Source organism: Phycodurus eques, chromosome 17, assembly GCF_024500275.1.
Source record: "Phycodurus eques isolate BA_2022a chromosome 17, UOR_Pequ_1.1, whole genome shotgun sequence".
Taxonomy (NCBI): domain Eukaryota; kingdom Metazoa; phylum Chordata; class Actinopteri; order Syngnathiformes; family Syngnathidae; genus Phycodurus; species Phycodurus eques.
This window is the reverse complement of record NC_084541.1, coordinates 16,711,454-16,735,928: the sequence shown is the minus strand read 5'-3', so window position 1 is coordinate 16,735,928 and position 24,475 is coordinate 16,711,454. Positions and strand designations below refer to the sequence as shown.

Here is a 24,475-nt window from a genome sequence, read left to right as displayed (position 1 = left end):
AACCGGCTCAGAAAATGGATGGATGGATGGAAGTGTACAGCTTTTTCATAACCACTAGATGGCGGCATACATTTATAAAATGTGAAAGTTTTTTTTCCATTTGCCCATATACCTTTGTATAATGCGCACTTTTGACATTATTCTTTTGGGGAGGGGGCATTATACGCGAGAAATTACGGTATCATCATTTCCGTTAACCCGTAATGGCATTTCGCATTAAATGTTAGCATTGAGTTAGTAGACTTTTGTTGGACAAAATTACAGTATATGGTTTGGTTGAACATGTTGGTGTTTAAAAATAAAATGTTTTCTCTTTTGTTTTAAACTTCATCTGGTAATGACAAACCATTTAAAAGAAGCACGCTGTGCCTCTTATTTGGAGGCTGTGTGAGTGAGAGAGTGAGAATTAAGGAATACGTTAAAAGGTACCGCTTTTAGTATTACAAATACTACTCAGGAACACTTTAAAACAACAGATCAGGGTGTACCTTCCAAACTGTAACAGACTGAACCGCTCTGCTTGTCGTAAACACAACTTTAGGATGTTCGGGCTTATTTTTACCTGAAGCTGTCGGTTGTTTTCGCGGACCGCTTCCAAGAGGCTATCGTACTGGCGAGCCTGACCCACTTTGAAGGCAAGATCTCGCTCCAGAGACTCCTTCTCGCTCTCCAAACGCTAGAACACGCACATGCACCCGCACATACAGTATTTCAGGGCAAATAAACAAAACGGTCAGTGCTAAAGTGTGGCTGGTCTTACTCGCAGGTCTTCGGACATGTGGAGGAGTTCCTCTCGCAGACTGCTGAAGGTAGACAGCAACAGACGCATGCTCTTATCCGCAGTCAGGCGTGTCTACGGAGACACACGAAGTTGCTGACAGTTTGCAAGACACGGTAATCTCAGTACATGATTCTTCAAAACTGACCTGCAAGAGGTAGCGGATTTGCTGTTTGGTCAGTTCAGTGGCTCCTTTAGGGAGTAGAGCCTCCACGTCCTCCCCCTAGACGCACACATTATTGATATTAATATGTGTTCAGTCTAACAAATGTTAGTGTTATTTCGTATATTAAATGACATTGGAGGTAACTCACTTGATCAATGCCAAGATCCACTTTCCTGTCACACAAAATGCGGGAAGGAAATGAAGAGGAACTTGCATTATGATTATTGTATAATAAAACAACAACATGCATATGTCTCCACTAGGCTGACCATTTCAGGACAATGAGGGGAAAATTAATGCTTCGCATAGCCGTCGACAAGTTCTTTATTACGCCTCTTTCACTGAGAGATGCCACAAAATTGCATGATCAGTAATTAGATGACGTCGGTGCTAGTGTCTGGTGTGACGTATAAAAGCGGGTGTCAAATGTCTCCCTTTTGGCTGGCCTTTCTAAAATTCCTTTACTCGTGCTATAGCCCCTTTCATACTGGCCACCGACGGCGGCGGGTTGAGGTCGACCACAGTACACTCACTGGTCATTTGCCCGTTTGGGTTAAAAGCAATTCATCCAATCATCATGTATCTAATTATCTGAATGGTCGAAGACGCAATGGTTGTGTGAACGCACAAATATGCTGGCTCTACCGTTACGCCTCTGAGAAGAAAACAGATGCAAACATTACAGGCAGTCTGGAAGGTACCGAAGAAAGACGCAGCTGAGTAGAGCACTCCACTTACTGTCCTCTGATCTTGGAAACGTGCTCGGAGATGCATGAGTGGATGTCGCGGTTCTTCCTGTAGACGTCGGCCAGCAGCGCGGCAAAGTAGCGCGTGTCCATCTTTGTGGCCTCGCTCAGGTCGGTCTTCACCTCCGTCCGGGAAATCTTCTCGATAGCCGGCGGAGGCTTCTGCTGTATGATGTTGATGACCTCCACCTCCTCCACCTCCACCGCCTCCTCGTCCTCCTCCTCCTGGAAGCACAGTGTCGAACTTAGCTGCAGGACTATGCTAACGGTAGCGTCACAATACAAGCATTTGTTATTTGGCGAGAAGAAACATCTCCTATTACAACGAACTATATCAAAGTTCAGGGTTCACAGCCCTGCTAGATCACGTTTTTTACTTGGGCACGCACCTACCTGCACAGAAATACAGCTTTCTGCGTTAAAATTGTATAAATACTGTAGAGTATTGAAAACATTTTGGAAAAAAAAGCACAATCCCATTTTAATGAATGACTAATTGCGCAGAGATGCCACAAGATGACAAGAAGAAGCACTTAAAATGGAAAGGATCAAAATGCATTTCTTCTAGCATGTACACAATCATGAACCCATGTTACATTAAGAACTGTACTGTATTCAGTACTTGTTATTTAACAGAAACAAAATACCGTCACGTGAGGCTCATCAATAGTATTACCTAGCATACTAGCATGAATAACATGGTAGCACAAACTGATGTGACATCATAAAAACAAATATGTGCACAGGCACTTTACACGAACGGTATTAAGTCATTAAACACAATGAATGTTAAAGTATTTAGACAAATTTTAACGGCAAACTAAAGTACACGTACAATACAACATGGCGTTATGTGAGTTTTCCACGTACATCGGGCTGTACGCTTTTTGCATAGCCGGTACGCATTTTGCAGAACATAGCTAGCCAGCGCTGTGGAAAGAACGTTACAACTAAGACAGTCATTCTACGAGTGCGCCCTAGTCATTCTACTAGTGTGGTGAATTCTCTTACTAGTGAGGACAAACGGCGTACTAGTACATGGACCTTAAGCTGGCTCTTAAGAATATTGAATAAATACATGTACATTACACGAAAGGACATTACATTCGGCACACATGTACAATCGATCTAGCAACAAATCTGCCTCCACTAAAGATACGAGTAACTGATTTAATGTTTATTATTGAAGTTACTGTTATTTACCGGTTGTTTATTGCAGACACTACTTTTTCTCACCAAGGAGATGCTAATGTAGATAGCGTGTCGGATTTGTCTGCTGGATTCATTGTGCCACGGATGCCTCGACGTACAGTATAAGCATAAGCAAGCCTTGACACCTAGTGTTGCTTAAAAGAACAAATCGAGATGGATTTTCTTAAAAATGAGATCCCATGATGTCAACCACTGCTTCGCTCTGTGTGAAACAACACAAGCCCAAACACGTCCACTGCCACCTCTTATCTGTACTCACATAGTCCTACTCAATGCTGCATAACCTATTATCTGCAGTCATGCCGTGCAAATGAGCGCACCTTCACTCTGTAAACATCCAGCTGTCACTCTCTCTTTTGTGAGCAGACACAAAGACACCTGAAGACACCGCGAATGTGATTGATAGGGGAATCGGGCGGATGTTTGACTTTTTCGTTGTTGTCGTTCTTTGAACTGAAAGACCGGTTTGTCAGATTTACTCTTTTAATAACCTAGATCCATAAATCAGTCAGTCTTTCCATTTTCAGTTGGTAATCCAAAAATGAATCTCATTATTTTGTTACTTGTTTTCAAATGTAACACACAAAAAACCTAAAACTCGAATGTAAATTGTTGACTCAGATTTTTTTAAAAATGACGTTTTTAAATTGCCAAATAAAAATGGAAGGAAACTGTTATATACAAGGATTGCTCTAGCTTACTCATTAACATGCTTGTCGATGCTCCTAATGCTATTAATTGCTAATTCCAATTCACCACAAATACTGGTTATCAGGATCTTCCCCACCAAACTCATGCAAGCGTGCCTCTTATTAGCCGTCCCTATATGGTTCCCGACAAAGTTAGAAAGCTTAAAAAAGCCCAAAATGTCAATTAAGGAACATTCAGGTGCTCCTGATTGATTAAGTTAACCGACTGAGACCATCCTGTGGTGCGCGCTTCTCACGCCGAGCATTGGTGTCATTGATTCGTAAACACCTGTGGCTACGCAGAGCCGCTCCGCCAGATTCCACAAGGACTCGAGGGAAGTACAGAAATTGGCACGACGGTGACAAAAACACCTTCCTGGTGTTACATTTAGCTTATCAGTAGATAATGGCCTCAACTACCTCTATTTTATTATACGGTTATGGAAGAAACTCTTGAGCAATCAAATGCGACTCCCACTCGGAGTCTCCTAGTACTTCACGCTCCGCATCCCCTGACTTGAATTAAAGCATTCCGAGATAAGGAAAATGGTCACATCTGACACATCTGCCAATTAAGGCTGAAACACATGTGAGGGATTTACATGGGTGTGTCGGCGCATGTCAGTCATTCCTGGGCAGAAAGCGAGCTATGCCAGCCCAAAAACCGGTCGCGGACCGTCTACTGTTCCCATCGTAACAGTTAGACGAGGACGCATAAAATCGTGGCACCTTGTCTAAGATTCTAACTCAATTTACATGTATAGGAAATAAAATTTAAAAAATCTTTGTTTTTGATCAAGAAAAATAGCACTGTATTGTAAAATATAAATGTCAAAACGTAATAGAATGTGAGGAAATAATCTAGTTTCGGTACCACTGTAGCTGTATTAGCCTTGATGAAAACTGCACCAACATAACTTGCAGTACAACTCAATGCTCCAATTTTGTGAATTATGTTTAGATACGTGTAATTTAAGTACATTTTAGGACCCACATTGTCACATGTGGGACAGAGGTGGCAGCGTTCATTGTCACACAATACGAGAAAGTGCTTGGCTGGCTTTTCGATGTGCAGATAACCAGCAGACGACAAATTCCAAAGGCACCGCTGAGCTCACCAGATGAGAAAAGCATTTCTGCAAATAGCTGCCGCGGCTGTTTATTAACTCAACGATTATAATTAGTTATGTTAAGTGAACTTGAGTTTCAAACCAAATAAAAAGGAACATCACGGAGGAATGGAAACTGAATAGTCATCAATTTTCTGAGGAAAAAAAATGAAGAGAATACATGTATTTTTTTTCAAGGGAGAAAAGTTTTAAACTTGCGAAAGTGGATGTATTTTGTCACCGAAAAAAAGTCCTAAACGTGCAAGAATAGTCCACACGTTTAGGGACAAAGGTCATAACGTTATGTGAATAGTATTGTATTTTTTTTCAAGGGAAAAAAAAAAAACAGTAAACTTACAGGAATAACCATTATTTGTTTCATGTTGATGCACGAGAGAGGTTTCCCTGCATGCCAAACAAAGAGATGAGTTGACTCAGAGGCTTTGTACATGCCTGTACTATTCTGTACATGCCGCGGGCACTCATACAAGGCGCGTGATTGGTTCCCGGCGTGACATCGAGCGCACGAGTTGATTTATCCCGTGAGCTGATTGGCTGCGCATCGTCGCAGCCTCACCCAGCATCTTCCCTTGTTGTCTCTCGTCCACGCTGTTGACTGTCTCGCATACTGTATCTTATTGTTGTGTTCGTGGCAACTTTTTTTGGTTTAAGCGCTAACTTTTTTCGATTAGTTAAGCCCTTACAATGCCGCCTAAGCGCCGTGCCCCTGCGAAAGCTTCCTCCGGAGCGCCCAAGAGGAAGAAGAAGATGATGACCATGAGCGAAAAAGTGAAACTTTTAGATATGATCAAAGAGGGCAGAAGTTATGCATCTGTGGCACGCCATTATGACGTGAATGAATCTACATCAAGAAAGAGGAAGCAAACATCCGCAAAACTGCTTCAATAAGGAAGCGAATCGTGTGGTAACTCCGCGTAATAAGAGACGGGGTTATGTGCTACACCATCAGCAGAAGAGTCTATAAATTCCTACTTTGCGGTTTTTCACCCTTCGCGGGGGGTTCTGGTCCCCATTAGCCGCGAAAAACGAGGGATCACTGTACATTATAAGAAACACAGACTCATTCAAAAGAGGCATTGTGGTGAACCGACTCTTTCTCAATAACAACCACTTGGGTTACACTCTGAGAGGCACCGTGTCACACACTGACAACATCACCATTCATGCACACACACTTTTATTACTGGGTTTTCTGGCTGCTTTCATAACCACCATTTTCATTCAATTAAATAAAAAAACAAATCTTCTTTCCACCAGTGATACCACCTAACACTTAAATTGTAAGTTAATACTGAGCTGTAGTCCGGCAATAATAGTGTAATGGTGTCATACCTTGGGGGAGGGTTTCATTCATGTCAGTAGTCACAGCCCCTCTGCATGTCAGTATTTATCTTGACACTAAAACTGAAAGCAACAACCATGGTTGTAGCTGAACAAGTTCAATGAACGAAAGTTCATTGAAAAAAAACGGGAACGAAAGTTCATTGAACTCATTCATATTTTGGGCGAACGTGAACTGAACGTACTGTCGTGCGTTTCTGCCTGATAAAGTTTTGTTTTGCAAACGCGCTGTGGCGTCAGAGTGTCAGGTTTCCTTTAAACTCCAAGTAGTACTGACCAATTATGTTAAACCCTTGTGTTTGAATGCGTTTGTGTTGTTTTAAAAGTGTGCTTAAAGACCTTTAAAAAAAAAAAAATTAAGTGTCGTAAATGGTATAAAAACATGCTCATATCAGGTTGAGCACTTACTGCGGGCAGACTAAAGATGGAGAAAAGGCAAACGTTCAGAAAATGACTGATAAAGAACATTTGTACAGCCAGAGTCATTTTTGTATATACAATACAAGTTCCCACACTTATTAAAAAGGTATATATAACGCTATAACGCTATTATGAGCCAAAACATAAAGGTTTTGAACAAACATAACCTCTATAACTAGCGGGTGAGTTTAGCAAGCTTATGGAGAGACATTAGTGGGCAAACCTTAAACATTTTCAAAATAAAAGCACATATTTCAAAATTAATACAAATGGCTGATCACAGATCGGTCGATCTAGTTTGAGGGAGTCGACTCGCAATTGTCAGATAAGAACAGTAAACGAGTTTTGCCTCGTTATGTGTAGGGTCTCTGACATTTAAAAATAAAAATAAAAATACAAATTGGTCAATCTGCTACAAATGGGTATGTGTGTGCCTTGCTTAACAGCGTTCAAAATGATTGCACTGTTACCTGCTTGACAGCTTCACGGTTACAAAGTAGCCACTAGTTTAAAGCAGCACCTGAATGCCAAACAATCCAAATCAGTTTGTTTTCTCGACAAACACACAAAGTACCTTTTGGCATTTCTCCTTGAGCACACTGCTACAGCCCCGCGAAGGTGGCCTATAATTAGCTGAGAAGGCCGCGCATTCCTTGCAGCTCTGAGAACGAACATCTCGACGAAGCAGCCCCAGGCAGAGATGAGCAAGAGAAGCCAGTGAAACGTTGCTTATCATCTCCCCATAAAACCACAGAGTCAGCCTTGCTGGAAAGTTTCCGTCCTTGCGTCGTCAAACGTGTCTGCTAGTAGCCACTTCAAGTTGACAGCCAGCTAACGCCTCTCGCTGTGCACGTCAAGCTGCTAAACAGCATTCAATCAGGCTAAAGCTAGCCAGCTAACTAGCAGAAGGTTGTAAGGTGTAGCATAACATACAGGCTATTTTAAACACATTGAATGCATTTGATGCACATTATCCATTCTTCAGTTTTCTATAGAGCTTGTCCTCAGATGACTGAGAGAAGCAAGGCACTAGTAGGACCACACAGGGGTACTAGTGGAATGACAACGGTACGTCTTACTAACAAAAAATGTTCCACTAATGAATGACATTTCTGCACACTACTAGGACAACTACATGTTACTAGTGAGGCAAAACTGTGTTCAACTTCTACTATTAGAGATGTCACTACTAGTACTAGTAGCATGCAGTTGTCAACTAGTGGACAATTTTTCCTCACGAACGTGTATTTGTCATACTAGTCTGCCAAAGTTATCCTACGAGGGAGGACAAAAGAGCTTACTAGTATACATGGACCTTAAGCTGGATATCAAGGATATCGAATAAATGCTCAAACGTCTTTGCCTAGGTAAGCGAGGAACTAAGTGACTAAGCAATGACTATTTGCATATGGAGGTCAACATTACGCTGACAGTTCACTCACATGAACCAGCGACACACCTACGGTATCATTCTTTTGATTAACACATTCACTGCCATTGATGGCTTTAGACGTCAAATATCCATGTTAACTGGGAAGGCTGACAGTGAACGAGTTAAGTGTGCGTCACTTTCCACGAAACAAAAAGTGTAAATCAGTAAGTAAGCGACTATACAGTAAATAACATTAGTTGTGACCACGCCCGTCTTATACGCGACGCTGCAGGTTGACATTCCACAGAATGTACCCACACACAGCAAAAATGTGTGGGAAGTGGCCCCGGACACGCCTTTGGAGCTACACACAAACACACCCTTGAATGCTTCGTCACACACACATTGAGCTACTAACACAAGCTCAGCTTCTTGAGCTGATGGGTGTGTCTGCGTGCACACAAACGCTCCCCCGAGCTTGCTTCCTTTACTTTTTCCTGTCGGTACCAAATGTAAGACACTTTCCATCAAAGGTACAACTTCTCCTTCATTATATGTTGTCCCGGATAAAAAGTCTAGTGAGTCGACCATACGAGTTTTAAGTTTTAATCTAACTAGCACAAGAACAATTAAGGTACAGTCACATACAACCCCAATTCCAATGAACTTGGGACGTTGTGTTAAACATAAATAAAAACTGAATACAATGATTTGCAAATCATGTTCGACCTATATTTAATTGAATACACTACAAAGACAAGATATTTAAGGTTCAAACTGAAAAACTTTATTGTTGTTGCCAAATAATCACTAACTTGGAATTTTTTGGCTGCAACACGTTCCAAAAAAGCTGGGTCAGGGTCATGTTTACCGCTGTGTTACATCACATTTTCTTTTAACAACATTCGATTTATGTTTGGGAACTGAGGACACTAATTGCTGAAGCTTTGTCAGTGGAATTCTTTCCCATTCTTGCTTGATTTACAGCTTCAGCTGTTCAACCGTCCGGGGTCTCCGTTGTCGTATTTTACGCTACATAATGCGCCACACATTTTCAATGGGAGACAGGTCTGGACTGCAGGCAGGCCAGTCTAGTACCCCCACTCTTTTACTACGAAGCCACGCTGTTGTAACACGTGCTGAATGTGGTTTGGCATTGTCTTGCTGAAATAAGCAGGGGCGTCCATGAAAAAGACGTTGCTTGGATGGCAGCATATGTTTCTCCAAAACCTGTATGTATGTACCTTTCAGCATTAATGGTGCCTTCACAGATGTGTAAGTTACCCATGCCATTGGCACTAACACAGCCCCATACCATCACAGATGCTGGCTTTTGAACTTTGCATCCAAAACAGTTCGGATGGCTCTTTTCCTCTTTGGCCCGGAGGACACGACGTCCACAATTTCCCAAAAACTATTTGAAATGTGGACTCGTCGGACCACAGAACACTTTTCCACTTTGCATCAGTCCATCTTAGATGGGCCCAGAGAAGCCGGCGGCGTTTCTGGGTGTTGTTGATAAATGGCTTTTGCTTTGCATAGTAGAGTTTCAAGTTGGACTTACGGATGTGGCGCCGAACTGTATTTACTGACATTGGTTTTCTGAAGTGTACCTGAGCCCATGTGGTGATATCCTTTACACATTGATGTCGGTTTTTGATGCAGTGCCGCCTGAGGGATCGAAGGTCACGGGCATTCAATGTTGGTTTTCGCCCTTGCCGCTTACATGCAGTAATTTCTCCAGATTCTCTGAACCTTTTGATGATATTATGGACCGTAGATGATGAAATCCCTAAATTCCTTGCAATTGTACGTTGAGGAACATTGTCCTTAAACAAGTCGACTATTTTCTCACGCACTTGTTCACACAGAGGTGAACCTCACCCCATCTTTGCTTGTGAATGACTGAGCAATTCAGGGAAGCTCCTTTTCTACCCAATCACGGCCCTCACCTGTTCCCAATTAGCCTGTTCACCTGTCGGATGTTCCAAACAGCTGTTTGATGAGCATTCCTCAACTTTCTCAGTCTTTTTTGCCACCTGTCCCAGCTTTTTTGGAACGTGTTGCAGCCATGAAATTCGAAAGTTAATGATTATTTGCTAAAAACAATAACGTTTATCGGTTTCAACATTAGATATCTTGTCTTTGTAGTGTATTCAATTAAATATAGGTTGAACATGATTTGCAAATCATTGTATTCTGTTTTCATTCTGTTATTATTTTATCAAATTCAAAGTTACGGGCCACTGTGCTCCTAGTTTAAAAAAAAACAAAAAACGTTTGTCTGGAGCATTGAAGACTGACTGAATGGTAGATGCGTTTACCACAACACACCACCTGCAGAGTAGAGGTGACATCTGTAAAGCTGATATTGACTAAATGTGACCACAATACTAGGGAGTCTCAATTGAAATTTTGCGGTTATACTTTTTACTTATTAGATCAAATATATATTTTTATTTTTGTTTGTGTATTAACATTTTAGACCACGAGGACGTATAGAATTTAAATATAGGCTCAATCAAAATATTTTAAGAAATGTTGCAGTAACATTTTTCAGAGTATATATTTTTACTAAGTTATTACTGGAATTTTAGCCCAAAAACAATCACATGTATTAATATTTTAAAAGTGGTTATTTTTAACACCAATGTTAAATGAAAGTACAGTACTAGTTTATATAATTTTAAGATCCATTTCTGAGCTTTTCCAGCACCTTATTTACTTTTATTATTGTATTATTATTGTATTATTGTACTTTATTCTTTTAAAATAGTAATAGGCTATGAAAACACTGAACTGGAGGGAAAAACATTCCGCTTTTAGGTCTTAAAACATCTTCTACTTAGACATTGCCTATTTTCAGCAATTTCAACAATTTCAACAATTTCAAGGTCCTAAACGGACTGCGAACAAATTGTGTAAATATGAAGCGAGAGGCTACATATTAGCTTAGCATTAGCATTAGAAAAAGCACCCTCATCTAAATTGTTGCATGTGTGCGTTAATTTAAAATCGGATGTAATGATTTTTGGCATTAAGTAATGACTCATCAGTTTCACAGAGCTAATTCCAATTGAAATTCAACTCCTACTACAACCTGTCGTGACAGGTTTATGCTCCGATGCTGGGGAGAATGTAAGTGTTACGTTGAACTTCTTTATTTCTCCAGCTACTAAACACAAAGTAAAGCAAACAAAAGCGTAAGCCTTTCTGCGGCAAAAGACAAACATTTGTATGCCTGCCAGACGGACAGCTGCTTCCCGGAGATTTTCAACCATTACGAGCGGCTTTCGTGGCGGGCGGGGAAGCGAAAACTGGTGTGTTTGTGTGTGCCTTGCCTCGTCCTCCTCCTCCTCTTCCTCCTCCTCCACACTGGGCTCTGGGCTCTTGGTGGGACTGGAGGACAGGCTGAACCCTGAGGACGAGTTCCTGCTCACGCTCTGAGACAAGAGGAAGAAAGAGCCGTGTTCATAGAAAGCCGAGGCCGCCAGAGTCCTTTAACCCGCCTCGCCGCACACCCAAATAATGCATCTTTGTACTCCTGTTTGAGGAACGTGCGGAAAGTCAGTCTGGCGTATTCGGCTGGCGCGGCGATGCTACTAAAAGCTGTAAACGTCGACGCTTCAGTTCAATTTACCAACCGAGAAACCATGTTCACTGGCGGCCCATCAGGCACATAATAAACTGGTATAAATGTTAGTGGTAACATTACACTGTAATATACACATGACAGGCCAGTAGTTGGTTAACATCCGGGGGAAAAAAACGGATGAAACTGTCTTAGAAGTAGCCTTCGTTGCCAAATGATATTTTGCAAGCCGGATGGACATAGTAGTGGTGTTTTTCTGGTGATCCGTTTCCAAACAATGCTAGAGTTACGGCACGATTGTTTGACAATTACTGTATGTAATAGACCCTGTTGTGTCAGACTTTCAGACAGAAATTTGGGGGAAAAAATAAGTCAAAACGACAGTTTTATCTGTTTTAATTTCAAAATGTTCTCATTTCAAACATCGGGCTGCAAAACTCTATTGTGCTGTAAACGGTGGTTTTGATCCATTTTTGGTTAAAATAGTTAAACTAGTACCACGTACAAATATGAAAAGGTAGCATGCTACGTTACTGCGCAAATGTACGTATTTGTGGGTTTTTTTCTGGACCGTGTGTATTTATGTAATACCACAAACGTTATATTATAGGTTACTAATACATATTTTGCCTGCCTTCACTAGGATTTGCCATACTGGGCTGCAATTTTTTAATAGCAACTAGGGTTCAAGAACCTATCCTTGCGGGACACCATGTGCTCATGGTTGATGTTTTTTTTTTTCTTTTCTTATACATTTTATCTATTGTTTTACTATTCATTTAACCACGTTTAGCCTCAGTTTTGGTAAAAAAAAAAAAAAAAAAAAAAATTGTATTAACAGCAGTCTCCAACCAAATAAACAGTACAGGACTAAAACCATGTCTTAAATTTAATTCAATTTGAGCTTGTATCTGTCCAAATGAATTGTTTTTAGAAAATATTTTTTGGTAACTCATTTTTCAAGTACATGTAAATCAAACCATGCTCTATGCTTGATCAGGGCCAATGTTTGATGCATAAATACAATAATAAACTGCAACTATAGACTAGGATGCTTTTGACAATATTGTACCAAGTTCTCCTCGTGCCTTTTGTCCCAAACAGCCCAAATGAAACAGCAGTGCTCGCTGTTGCCATCGACGCGGGGTTACATAACAACTCTTTGAGCACTGAGCGGCAGCGCAACAAGAAGCTGAAGAATGTTACTGGCCTCAAACGCCTTTGAAAGCTTTTTTTCCCCCCTCGTTTTTACTACTGTCCTAGCACCATCGCTTTACAGTCAATAACGTGACAAAAAAAGTACCTGCACTATGCTACGTTTGTGTTTCATTGTTTAAGTGACTTACATTCTGTTTGTGAGGCACAACGCCTTAAAAAAAACAAAACAAAAAACAATAGGAACTTGTCTTTCCAGAAAACTGTAACGACATTACTGATGACCGTTTTTAACAATAAGCTATTGTTGTTCCTATACTTGGAGTAAGTATTTTTAGCGGGAGATGTTCCCAAGTACTACATGTCCAAAATAAAAAAATGTCGAAATATTGTATTATATTTTGTGATGCACAGAAATAAAAATTCTTGGGACCAAAACCAAAAACCGAAATTGAGGAAACCGAGGCCGAAAACTGAAACGGCGAAGGATTGACTAGGCCAAATATCAGTAAAATTTTTGCGCCACCCTATAGAAATTCACTTACAGAACAATTTGTCTGAATTTCCATATTTTTTAAATGATGTTAACAACATAACCGCAGGACAGTTATTGCAGTATATATTGTAATACAATAAAAAAATAAAAATATTCTGCACACTGTGCAAGTGCAAAACAAAATCATTACTCTATAATTGTAAATGTTAATAAATTACAGCTTCAATATTTGTTATTTTAATGTATTTATTGCATCAACCTCGTAATGGCGGACACAGTTGCAGCCTGAATCAAATTATATGATTGCAAAGTGCCATCACCAAAAATATGTGTCCATGGATTAATTAGCCTTTACCAAATCTGTTTTCAACCGTAGTAAAGAAATCAAGTCTATTAAATCAGTTTAATCAGATCTCAAAAGTCAAATTGAAAACTTCTATTTTGCAAATAAACATTTGTTATAACATTACTTATCGACTGGATCGGATCGTTTTTTTTTTTTATTAAAATGTTTTTTTGTACATTATTTTGTGTTGTTTTAGAATGTACGTGTATTAAACCAAACCTACCTGAAATGACCCGTATATTCCGAGCACTAATATATTTTACATAAACCAAGCGCAACGCCTCATATGAACTTTGACCACTGCAATCAAACTGGACGGGCCGACCTGACCGTGTGAAACAATGCATTTTTATCTTCTTCGACTTCAAGGTGTGCCACCTTGGCAGCCAGGTGGGCGGGGTGTGGCGCTCGCTCGCTTTCAGCGCTGACAATTCCGACTGGTGTTACTCAAACAGGAGAACAATTTTGTGGGAATGAAAATGAAAGAGGATCCGGAGGAAATCCTTTATATAGAGAGAGAGAGAGAGAAGAAAGGAGAAAAAAAAAAAAAAAACATTAAAGAAAGAACGGTACCGTCCAATTGAAAGCAAAGCACAGGAAGTAGAAGAGGTTAGTCAAGTCAATCTGGGAGCATGTGCAGGACCTTCAATGTGTCCTCGGAGGAATGTATGATGGTGAAAATGCAACCAAACTCCATTCCAGAACACTCAGTCGCGTCCCCTGGAAAATTAGCCCCCGACACCAGTTTCACCGAGCGACACGAAATTCTGTATTTATTAAACTTGGCTATAGTCTAGCATAACAGAACGCACGAAAAGGTCTCTAAGAACCATGCCGGAAATGGAACAGGAAGTCGGCCATTTTGGTTAGAAGCAGCCATTTTCGAGTTCACCCAAATGAGCCCCAATCGAAAGCAGGCATTCTAGACAAATGGGCGACGCTTTGTTTAATTCCCATTCGCTGGATGGGGTGAAAAAGGATAGTCATTCATATCCATCATGATGACAAACGAGATTGCTCATGATAGGCCGCGAGAAGTCGGCGCGGCATGTTAAGAGGAGGTCAGATGACGCCACATGCGCATGCAGGGACAGGCACTGTTGCATCATGCATCGCACCCCCCCCCCACAAACAAAATACAATTTAAAAAAACCCATGAACTGTCATCTCATCCATGCATGCAAAGAAGGAGCTGGAATATGATGACACAGCCAAATGCAAGAATTCAAATGACACAGTACTTTTCAAAAATATGATACACGCAGCTCACAATGCACACGCCCACACACTCACAGCATTGCTAAATGAAGACACATCACAGTGGAACCTCCGAAGTGAAAATTACAAAGGCAATTTTACCCCATCGGCAAATAATGTCGCTTAGAGAATTCATCTGTTCCATCCGCCAAAAAAAAAAAAAAAGGTTGAAGTAACATTTTAACATTCCTGACTCATACAGGTGAAATAACCACTTAACTACTAGTTCCTGCACTAGCACCCGTCAGTAGCAGCATTAATCCTTCAGTCTCACAAGATTTGCTCACGTCTCAGGTTATTACGGTTTGGGTTTTGTCCGACTTTGGCGGTTCCACTGCACAGTCTATTTTTTTAAGCACATATAGCATTCTGGACTGTAAATGCAGCCGTATTAATGGAAAACTACAATCATAAATGTTACATCAGTGAAACAAAACTGAGCATGAGTATCTTTTAAAAGGGCAGATTTGTCACTAAATGGTGTGGAATGGAAATGGGAAACCGTTTGAGCATTTATTTCATTTGCTTGATGTCCATCCTAAGGTCATTGTACTAGTACACTCTTTATCGTCTGTAGTGTGACAATTCAGTGGACTAGTAAAATAATTAAGTGCACACGAGTATAGCAACTGCCTTCCGATTAATTACTCGCAGAATTTTGGGTGCACATTACTCTCTTCCACTACTGTATGGCATTTCTGTACACTAGTAGGACAAGTTTGGCATGCTAGGACAACTACATGTTACTTGCGAGGCAAGACTGTGCACTAGTTGACAACTGCGCACTACTAGTACTACCAGTAAAGCACTAGATATTAACTAGTAGAATTTTAGAATGTCAGTTGTAGTACTAGTAGCACGCGGTTGTCAGCTAGTTCAGTTTTTTTCTCATGAGTAACTTGTAGTTGTCCTACGAGTATGGCAAAGTTGTCTTACCAGTGTGCAGAAATACTGTACCAATAATGGAAGCCAGTACAGTGAAGTGAAACGTTGCCGATAGATGCCACAAGATGGCAGCAAAGCACTACCTTTTATCTAAATCATGCTCCTCAACTCACCTCAACATAGTTCCTGGGCACCAAGATGCCACAAGACAGTGGCAAAACGCCCTCGTGAACAGATCAGCAACTATCTGACTTTCTATAAATTGGCATTAGTGAAGGAGTTGCGTTCAAGGACCTCACCGTGTTCTGCTGGAACAGGAGCTCCGAGTCCAGGCTGCTGACACTCATGTGGGGGGCGCCCTGTAGGTAGACGGGCGACATCATCTGCTGCATGACGGCCGGCTGCTGGACGAGCACGTACGACTGCTGCTGCACGGGCGGCTGCACCGGCACCAGGTAGCGCAGCGTGCTGTAGTTGCCGTTGACGGCGTACTGCACCGGGGAAGCCGAGCGGGCCGCCCCGGTCGACGTCGCGGTAAACACCGTGCCGCCGCTCACCGGCTCGGGTGAGGCCACGTTCACGGTCCGGTAAGAGGAGGTGGTGGTGGTGGTCTTCTTGCTCTGGACGGACATCGTTGCGGAGATGCGGGCAAAAAAAAATTAAAAAAAATAAGTTGTTTTTAAAACAAGAAGTTATGGAAGGGTTGAAAAAAAGTGGGAGTGTTTGGTTTTTTTTCCCCCGGAGAGGAGAAGTGAATCCTCCGGTGTTACTTCCTCCTCTGTGGGTAGCACTCCGGAGGAAAGTCCGGTTAGTGGAGTCGCTCCGGGGGGTGGGGTAGAGAAGCCAGCGACGCCGGCGGGGAGGTGCTCTTTCTCGGCATGCAAATGTCGAGCCTCTGCCTCTGGAGGTGGGCGGAACCGAGAGAAATTCTCACCGTTGATAAGCACCATTAAGCGTTTATCCCATATCCTTGATATCCAGTTGAAGGTACTTTACTATTGCTAGTAGCATTGTTTACTTGGCGTTAAGTCTTAAGTCTTTGTCAATTGGTCGCCTTGGAAACGGCCAACACTCGGCTCGTACATTTGGTATTAAGTCATTCTGTTCTGTAAAGTCGACAACCAGATGCAGCCAAAGAACCATTTGTTTTAGGCTTACATTGCATGTCGCATAAAATTAGAAAGTGTTCGGATGTGGTTGCTATATAATAGCACTAAAGAGTCGGAAACAGAACAAAAATACAAGTTAAAAGAGAGCCACGAACTCTCGCGAGATTCTGAAGTGACTTCACCCGTCCATCCCGGAAGTCTTTTCATAGTAAATCAGAATAATGGCCGCCGAGCAAATCATCAACTATTCTGCAAACTGCCCACTCGTCATCGAAGGGTCACGCTGGACTCTATAGCCACACGCCCCGAAGTCGCCGTTTTCGCCGTGGTAAGAATGAAATATGTTACGTCGCCAGCTGTGCCACATCTGTTTGTCATTCAGCATCGATAGGTTCCGCTATCTAGGCCGCAGAACCGCCTTCAGAAATGTTACGAATGAGCAACGCTACCGCATTTTTCTATCATGAGTGATTAAAACCCAATTAAAAACGTCCTTATGTGGCATTTTGTCGACCACTCTTCAATTCGGCGTAAGTGACATGTACCTAAAGCTTTTTATTGAGCTAAAATAATCCGCGTGCAAGTTAGTTAGCGGTCGGACCTTCGACGAAGTGGATCGTCGTTGAAAATTGCTAACGTCTGCCTTTTGCAATAGCAAGTTAATTTATTTTGAGGCGAGTATTGGGCTTTTTGTTGTTGGTCGCGGGCCATCAAGATGATGCTATGTTGTTGACATTTCGATCTCTTGTCTGTGCATTTGTTTCTCCTCTGGCCTGGCTGGCTGGTTGACCCATAAATGTCTATGCATTGCCAGAGCGCTTGTTGTCGTGCCCCCTCACCATCAGACCTGACGTAACGTCAGCCTTAACCTCAATCTCTCCATCGGCCCTGTCCACAGATCATAAACACAGCAGGGCGCAATGAATCCATCCACTGCCTGTTTGTGCTCTCTACTGCTGCTATAATCACAGGTTAGATTGATGTTTTAATACAGCCCACTAGTTTTGGGTCATTTTCTGTGAATTCTCTCAATAAAGCAGGGTTCATTGTAATACCGTAATTTCTCATGTATAATGCGTATTTTCCCCCATAAAATTGTCAAAAGTCAACAGTGCACATTATACATGGGTATAGGAGAAAATGAAAAAGACTTAAACATTTTATAAATGTATGCCGCCATCTATAGGTTATGAAAAAGTTGTACACTTTCATTGTCGTATGCCACCTAGTGGTTATGAAAAAGGTGTAGCCTACACTTACATTCCAATACCACAGGAGTACATATGACTGCAAATATGTACAATTGTGCTCATAAGTTTACATACCCAGGCAGAATTTGTGAAATAATGTGTTTTGTTTTTTTTAATAAATACGACTGACCACAACCATCATTAATTTCTTTATGATTATGCTTGAAGAACAATGTTTTCTGAAATGCTTGACAGTTTAATTTTAATCTTATTAAAATAAAATTCAATGTGTTTCATCTGGTGCTTCATGTTTTCTTTAAAGAATTGTACACATCTTTCAAATTCTGCCTTGGTAATCAAACATGAACACAACTGTGTGTTTTCTCATTTACTAAATAAAAGTAGGGCTGTGAATTTCAAAATAAGAGCAAGTAAATAACAAAATAAAAAATAAAAAAAAAACTTTGCTTAACTCACATGGGTAGAAGCAAAGTCATGTATTCTAAAAATGCATCATACATTGGCAGAGGTTTTCCAGAATTTTGAGGTCAACTTTGGGGGTGCGTATTATACATGGGTGTGCATTATACACGAGAAATTACGGGCACTTATTTTTACCTGTCCTTTTCTCACAGGTGCTGCTCAATTTTTGCCCCTAATAGTACAGAAGCTATGTCTGGTTCAGGTGACTTACCAGGTGAGTTGAAAGCACTAATTGCAAGTATCTGGCGCTAAAGTTAATGAATTACTGTGAAATGACAACTTTCTTTTTGTTTTTTTACTTCTTTTTTTTTTTTTTTTTTTGCATCGGCAGCTCTCGAAGGTTCCGGGATGGGTGGGATGAAGCTCCCCATCGGCATGACTCGCCGGGCGCTCAGCTACGACGACAACTTGGAGGCACCCATGTCCACGCCCCCGCACGACATCAACATTACAAATCTGTGGAGGCGCCCCGTCGTGCCCGAGAGGAAGTTCAACCAACTGGCTGAGGTGGGACACAAACCCCTAACCCTCCATACGGACCGAGCCTAACCATGAATAGAAACATTTCACAACTAATTGATGCTCCTTATAACTGCCACGGGGGGGAAATGAGAATAAGTGGTGGGTTGATTTAAAAAAAAATAAATAAATAAATAAATAAATAAAAATAAATGTGAAGTGGGGGATTGGGTAAAAACAAAAAAAAAAGGGAACAAGAAGGGTTTCCGCAAATGATGGGGGGGGGAAAAACCCTGACTATAAAAAATAAAATAAAATTAAGAATTGTATTTTATTTATTTTTTTAAATCTGCGAAAGGTGACTTCATATTAATAGTATGGCTGTGTCAAAATTGGTTGGTACATTTCCCCACCAGGAGGATGAAGGTGCTGTGTGTCAGTCTAATGTGTCGGACAGCCCCCCCTGCAGGCCCACAAGTGTGGTGAAGACCAAGGCCTCCTCCCTCATCCTCAACTCTCTCATCACCAGTACAACACCACCAACCAGCACACTTGAAGATATTTTTGCAGTTACATTTGAAGGTTTTTTTTTTTTTTTTCTTAGTCCTTTTTTGGTCCTCTCCTCACAGAGCAGACTCATGACAGCATGCACAAGTTTGAGCAGAAGGCGGGACTCAGCGACACCAGCTACACTCCCCACAAAGGCCTCACCGCCGAGGAGACGAGACACCACCACCGCATGCCAGAATCCTTCCAGGTAGCTCACATGCGCACACTTCGTCACAATAAAATCACCACCATGACTGCACATTGAATCGTTTATTCCACGGTCCAAACTCGTAAAAGCATTATTAGCTGTACAGGCAATGTGTTTAACAATTGAACATAATGAACTGTCATACAAGTATAAACAGAAGTTAACCAGTAAATATAAATGTGTAAAACGGTAAAATTCTCTTTGAACACTCCTAACTTTGTTCATTTTGGGACATCTTGTGTTTTTAACATTACACACAGCTCTAAAATGTAATCGGCTAATAATGTGATGTAAAACATCTCAATATATATATCTCGTAACATATTAACTTTAGTCAAGTAATTACGACAACTATTAGGCTGTATTCACACAACTTTCTTTCTTGTAATATTTATCCCCCTGATCGTATGACCTTCTGCTTTAATGAATTTTTTTTCTTGCAATGTTGGGACATTATGCCCGTAATATTTCAACTTTTTTTTGTTGTTGTAATATTACAACTTCGTTTATTCTTGTAATATTGCGACAGTTTTCCTGTAATATTCCAACTTTATTTTTGGAAAATTACAACTTCTTTTCCATAATTTTTCAACTTTATTCTTAATTCGTAATATTGTGACTTTTGTCTTGTATTATTACAACCTTTTTCTTGTTTTAATCATGACTTTATTGCCATAAAGATACGATTCTATTTTAGAGATATCATAACATTATTTTTTCAAAATTCAGACTTTTTTTCTCCCCTAAAATTCCGATAGTGTTCTCTTGTAAAAATTCAACTTGTTTTTCTTAGTATTTTGACTGTGTCCTACTCTCATTTACAACTAACATTTAAAAAAAAATAGTTTTTGTACGAGCCCTGGTACCTCTTTGTATTGGAAATATTATGGCTATTCCATGAAGCTTTTTTTCTCAGGAAATTCTCGTACTATTTTGATTTGACAACTTTAATATAATTTTGGAGTATGAACCCTTATACTCCTTTGTAATATGAATACATACTGTAATTTTGCATGTATAATACGCTCTCAAGTATAATACCCCCCAAATCGCACTTTCGCAATTGTGTATAATACGCACCCCAAACTTGCTGGTGTCCATGCTTAAAATAATGTAAGGATTATCCGCACAGTAACTTTGTATTTCATTAGGTTTTCAAAGACATTTTCAAATTCTGTGGAGTAAACTGGAAACAAAACAAAACTATGAAATGCTTGCCTTGCTGTGTGCGCATGCACTGACGACACTGATACTTTACAGCAATATTCCAACTTCATTCCATTATTATTAGGACTTGTTCCCTGTTTAAAGTGACATTATTTTCATTGTGGTGTAGAAAATGCAGATCCAGAGCCTGGAGGCCCGGGACGAGCGCCAGAACTCGTCGGCCCAGTCCACGCCATCCACCACGCCGCACAGCTCGCCCAAACAGCAGCGCAGGTACGGCCAAAAAAACAAACACGCTCGCCGTCCGGGCTAATATGTAACCACCCCTGGTCACGGTTGCTTTGTTTTGTTTAGGAGCTGGTTCAGCAGCACCAGCTCGGACGTCAGCGGGAGCTCCTCCAACAGCAGCGTGGACCTGGTAGGAGGCGACGGAGGAGGAGGAGGCGTGCTGGAGCGCTGGGGAGTATTTGGACCGCGGCCCTTCGTGCACAAGTCCACCTCCGATCTGGGCAACGATCCCTCGGCGCCAGGTAAACACAACTGCGTAAACATCAGCTTTACAGATGCCACATCAGTTCCTGAATGCTTTGTGTTGTTTTAAAGGTGTCTCCCGGGAAACAAAGCTGTGTCAGTCACAGTCAAGGTTAATAACAGCTGCCCGGAGACCTCGATTCGAGGTGCAGCGACTATCACTTAAACTTCAATGTAAAAATCAGCTTTACAGATGCCACGTGCGCTCCATAATGCATGCTCTGTGTTGTTGTGAAGGCATCTGCTGCTGCAGTAGATATCACCCAGATGATGCAGCATGTGGCTCATTGGCCAAGGTTCCAAGTCGCTGTGTAAACAATTGTATGTTTATGAATAAATGGAGTGAGGGGTGGTGGTGGTGGGGGGTGGCGGGGGACCAAATGCAAACAAAAGAGGGGGGTGGATGTTAATGACTGACTTCAGACTGGTGGCCATTTTGGATGTTTGTGTATAAAAACAAACGGACGCGACGCAGTTTCACGCAGCGAGCGCTGGAGGAGCAAGACTCGATTTATTTGGAAGACGTTTAATTCTTTTGCCCCAGCATGACTTTGGGTAGGTGACTTTAAAGTGTACCTTTTTATTCTTCTAATGTGTCATGGAAATTTTTCAAAGCAGGCTGCTACATGCGATCACATTGTCCTGAGACTTGGTGAAGCAGCATGTGGCTCTTTGCCCACTGTTTGTGAACACAAGGCGGCTCAATAGTAGTATCAGTGTGACACTGCTCCACACAACTTCTCCTTCACCCACCTTCTCCCTTTTTGTTTTGTGTTGTTTTTTTCACCCAGCAGGGTTTGCGCTGCAGGCGTACCGCGGCGCCCACAAGCCCGGCGCCACCGACGGCAACAAGTCGCAGGCGGTCACCCGGCTGGTCGACGGCCCCGACGTCCAGAAGGCTGCCGCCCCGCCCAAGATGGAGATCCCGACGGTGGACGGGCGGCGCCAGGGAGCTCGCCCGCACAAGCTCAAGCCGCGCGACATGAACATCCTGACGCCCTCCGGCTTCTAGACGTCGTCTAGTTACACGATTGGCCACCGCTCTATGAAAGGTCACACGGTTTCCCCTTTTCACGTTACCAGCTTTCAAGCCGCTAACTTCCATCGCAAAAAGGCAGCTCCGATGTACAGTGGAACCTCCGATTTGGAACATAATCCTTCTCATTATATGGACCAAGAAGCAACTCGTAGACGTCCTTCTTAAAAATGTTTCCAATTGCCTTAATTAATCATTTAAACCCTAAATACAGTGTTCCCCTGCTATTGACATGGGAATTAAAAACCCCCCAATTTTGGTCAATGCTTTGGGCTGAGCAGATAAAACAGGCAGTAGGAGAGTTTTTCAGCAAATAATGGTGGATAGATTCCCCCCAATAAATCAGCGAATCTGTGAGTAAATAGCTGAAATAGGTGAAACCCAAACTATGGTCCTGAAACACTCAATATAATTTTAAAACTCGTCTTACAGCATTACCCTTAAAAAAAAAAAAAAAAAAGACTTCCAGATGATTTATTCAGAAAAAAATACATAGAGAATGCAAGGACGCTGGAGTGTATGTTGCCGCTTCATCAAACTGTAAAAAATATATGTATTATTTTGTTGTTCGTACTCTTACTACGTTTTTGACTCAGTGTGCATAGATATTCTTTTTTTTAATTTCTATTTTATATTTTTCATTAAGTATTTTAATATCTTCATTTGGGCTCTTATTGTACCTCAGAACAAATGTTAACTTCCTCCACTAGCGGTGTTACGTTCACTTTTGTATTGATTAAATTATTGTTTTCATATTCCATTTAGCTCATTAAATAATTGGTTTATATATATTCCAGAAATATGGATAAAATAACAACATGCCAATTTACATTTTGAAATTGTATTTAGTGAATTAATTATGATTAATTATAAATAATACAATAGCATCTGTCTGAAAGAGTCCAATGTGGCCTTTGCGCACTAAATTTTGCCCAGCCGGGCTGTAGCGAAGTATGCGCAGTTGTAACTCTCTATTTAAACCGCCGTAATTGTCATTTGTAAAATAGTGACCCTTAATAATGTGGCCATAATAACTTGAAAAAGTTACTGAAGAATCCTGTTCTTTAATTGCACTTTATACTCATCATCCTGATTCCATGTATGGTCTTGGTCCAGTCAAAGATATGTTATTGAAGTATACTGAGGGAGCAAAAAGGTGGTCTCAGGAAAATGGCAGACTCCCTCAGGTGGAAATATTCCACCTTTTTTTTTTTCTCTCTCTCCCCACCTTTTTATTATTTAGATGTTTTAATGACTAGATGTGTAGTGAAGACATAATTGAAGTATGTTTGTTTTTGTAGCCATTGAAATAGCCTACAAAGCAGCACGGCTTGATCCGGCTATTCTTTAAACGGTTGACATATGTGAAGCCTGTATTTTTTTGTATTTTTTAATTTTTATTTTAGTAGCACTTGTTTTTGTTGTTGCACTTTTACTTAAAGTGGACCAAGTGGTGTCGCTGTTCTTTTTTTTGTTTTGTTTTTGTTCTTCTCTTTAAAAGACAAAATAACAGCAGCCGTGAATATGAAATGTCTTTTTGTCCTTGTCTAAAAGAGTCGGCAAAGTCCTCCAAGGGCCAGACTGAAAAAACAACAACAACAACAACAAAAAAACACTCCCTGGAAATGTTTAAATCATTTGCCCCGACAAAGGTTTCATGGGTTGACACTGATACTGCACATAAAAGTTTCATGAAAATGTACCTAACTAATGTTTGAAAGCAAACAGTTCAATAAGATTTAACGCATATGTATTGTACTTAAAGGCTGAATACAACTGAACTGTACTTAAATGTTAAAAAAAAAAACAAAAGTAAATGCAACGTGTCCCACACTGAGAACCACGGGGCATTTGTTCAAATGACCCACAATCAGAATCGTAGAGAGAAGGGTGCAGCTTAATTGCGAAGCTTTTTTGTCTACACCATCTGTGTCGAAAAGTTCAGTTTGTTTATTGAATAGAATTTCATGGCCAGAAGAAAATGCCCTTGCAGGCCTGTATATAAGACCCTCGTGCCATATGTTGCCCACCCCTCCTCTAAATGAACTGAAGTGTGTCTCGAAATGTGTTTGTTTTGATTCATAGTGTCTGGATATGATTTTTTGTTTTCCTCTCTGACTGAATTTGAGAATAAATGTCACATTCTCATCACCCAAAA

The 24,475-nt window shown here is 41.1% G+C and overlaps 2 protein-coding genes across 3 annotated transcripts in view; one reads left to right on the top strand and one right to left on the bottom strand.

Annotated features, from left to right (window-relative positions):
* pof1b (POF1B actin binding protein) overlaps nucleotides 1–16,883 on the bottom strand; it is a 22,116-nt gene extending 5,233 nt beyond the window's left edge. The window contains exons 1-6 of the mRNA XM_061702448.1: nucleotides 15,885–16,883; nucleotides 1,683–1,915; nucleotides 1,093–1,117; nucleotides 927–1,001; nucleotides 761–853; nucleotides 563–676 (exon numbers count right to left, since the gene is read on the bottom strand). Of these exons, the coding sequence (XP_061558432.1) occupies nucleotides 563–676; nucleotides 761–853; nucleotides 927–1,001; nucleotides 1,093–1,117; nucleotides 1,683–1,915; nucleotides 15,885–16,217 (873 nt within the window). The 5' untranslated portion in view covers nucleotides 16,218–16,883. The remainder of the gene's footprint in view (nucleotides 1–562; nucleotides 677–760; nucleotides 854–926; nucleotides 1,002–1,092; nucleotides 1,118–1,682; nucleotides 1,916–15,884) is intronic.
* LOC133415905 (putative monooxygenase p33MONOX) lies at nucleotides 16,422–24,475 on the top strand. Of its 2 annotated transcripts, none has more exons than XM_061702449.1 (9): nucleotides 16,422–17,022; nucleotides 17,593–17,665; nucleotides 18,520–18,581; nucleotides 18,699–18,874; nucleotides 19,243–19,354; nucleotides 19,456–19,583; nucleotides 20,920–21,023; nucleotides 21,105–21,280; nucleotides 22,073–24,475. In XM_061702449.1, exons 3-9 carry the CDS (start codon nucleotides 18,557–18,559, stop codon nucleotides 22,291–22,293), a joined length of 942 nt encoding a protein of 313 aa, XP_061558433.1. In that variant the 5' UTR covers nucleotides 16,422–17,022; nucleotides 17,593–17,665; nucleotides 18,520–18,556; the 3' UTR covers nucleotides 22,294–24,475. The 2 variants fall into 2 exon arrangements, with proteins under 2 accessions (XP_061558433.1, XP_061558434.1); XM_061702450.1 differs by having other exon boundaries at nucleotides 16,425–17,022; nucleotides 22,076–24,475.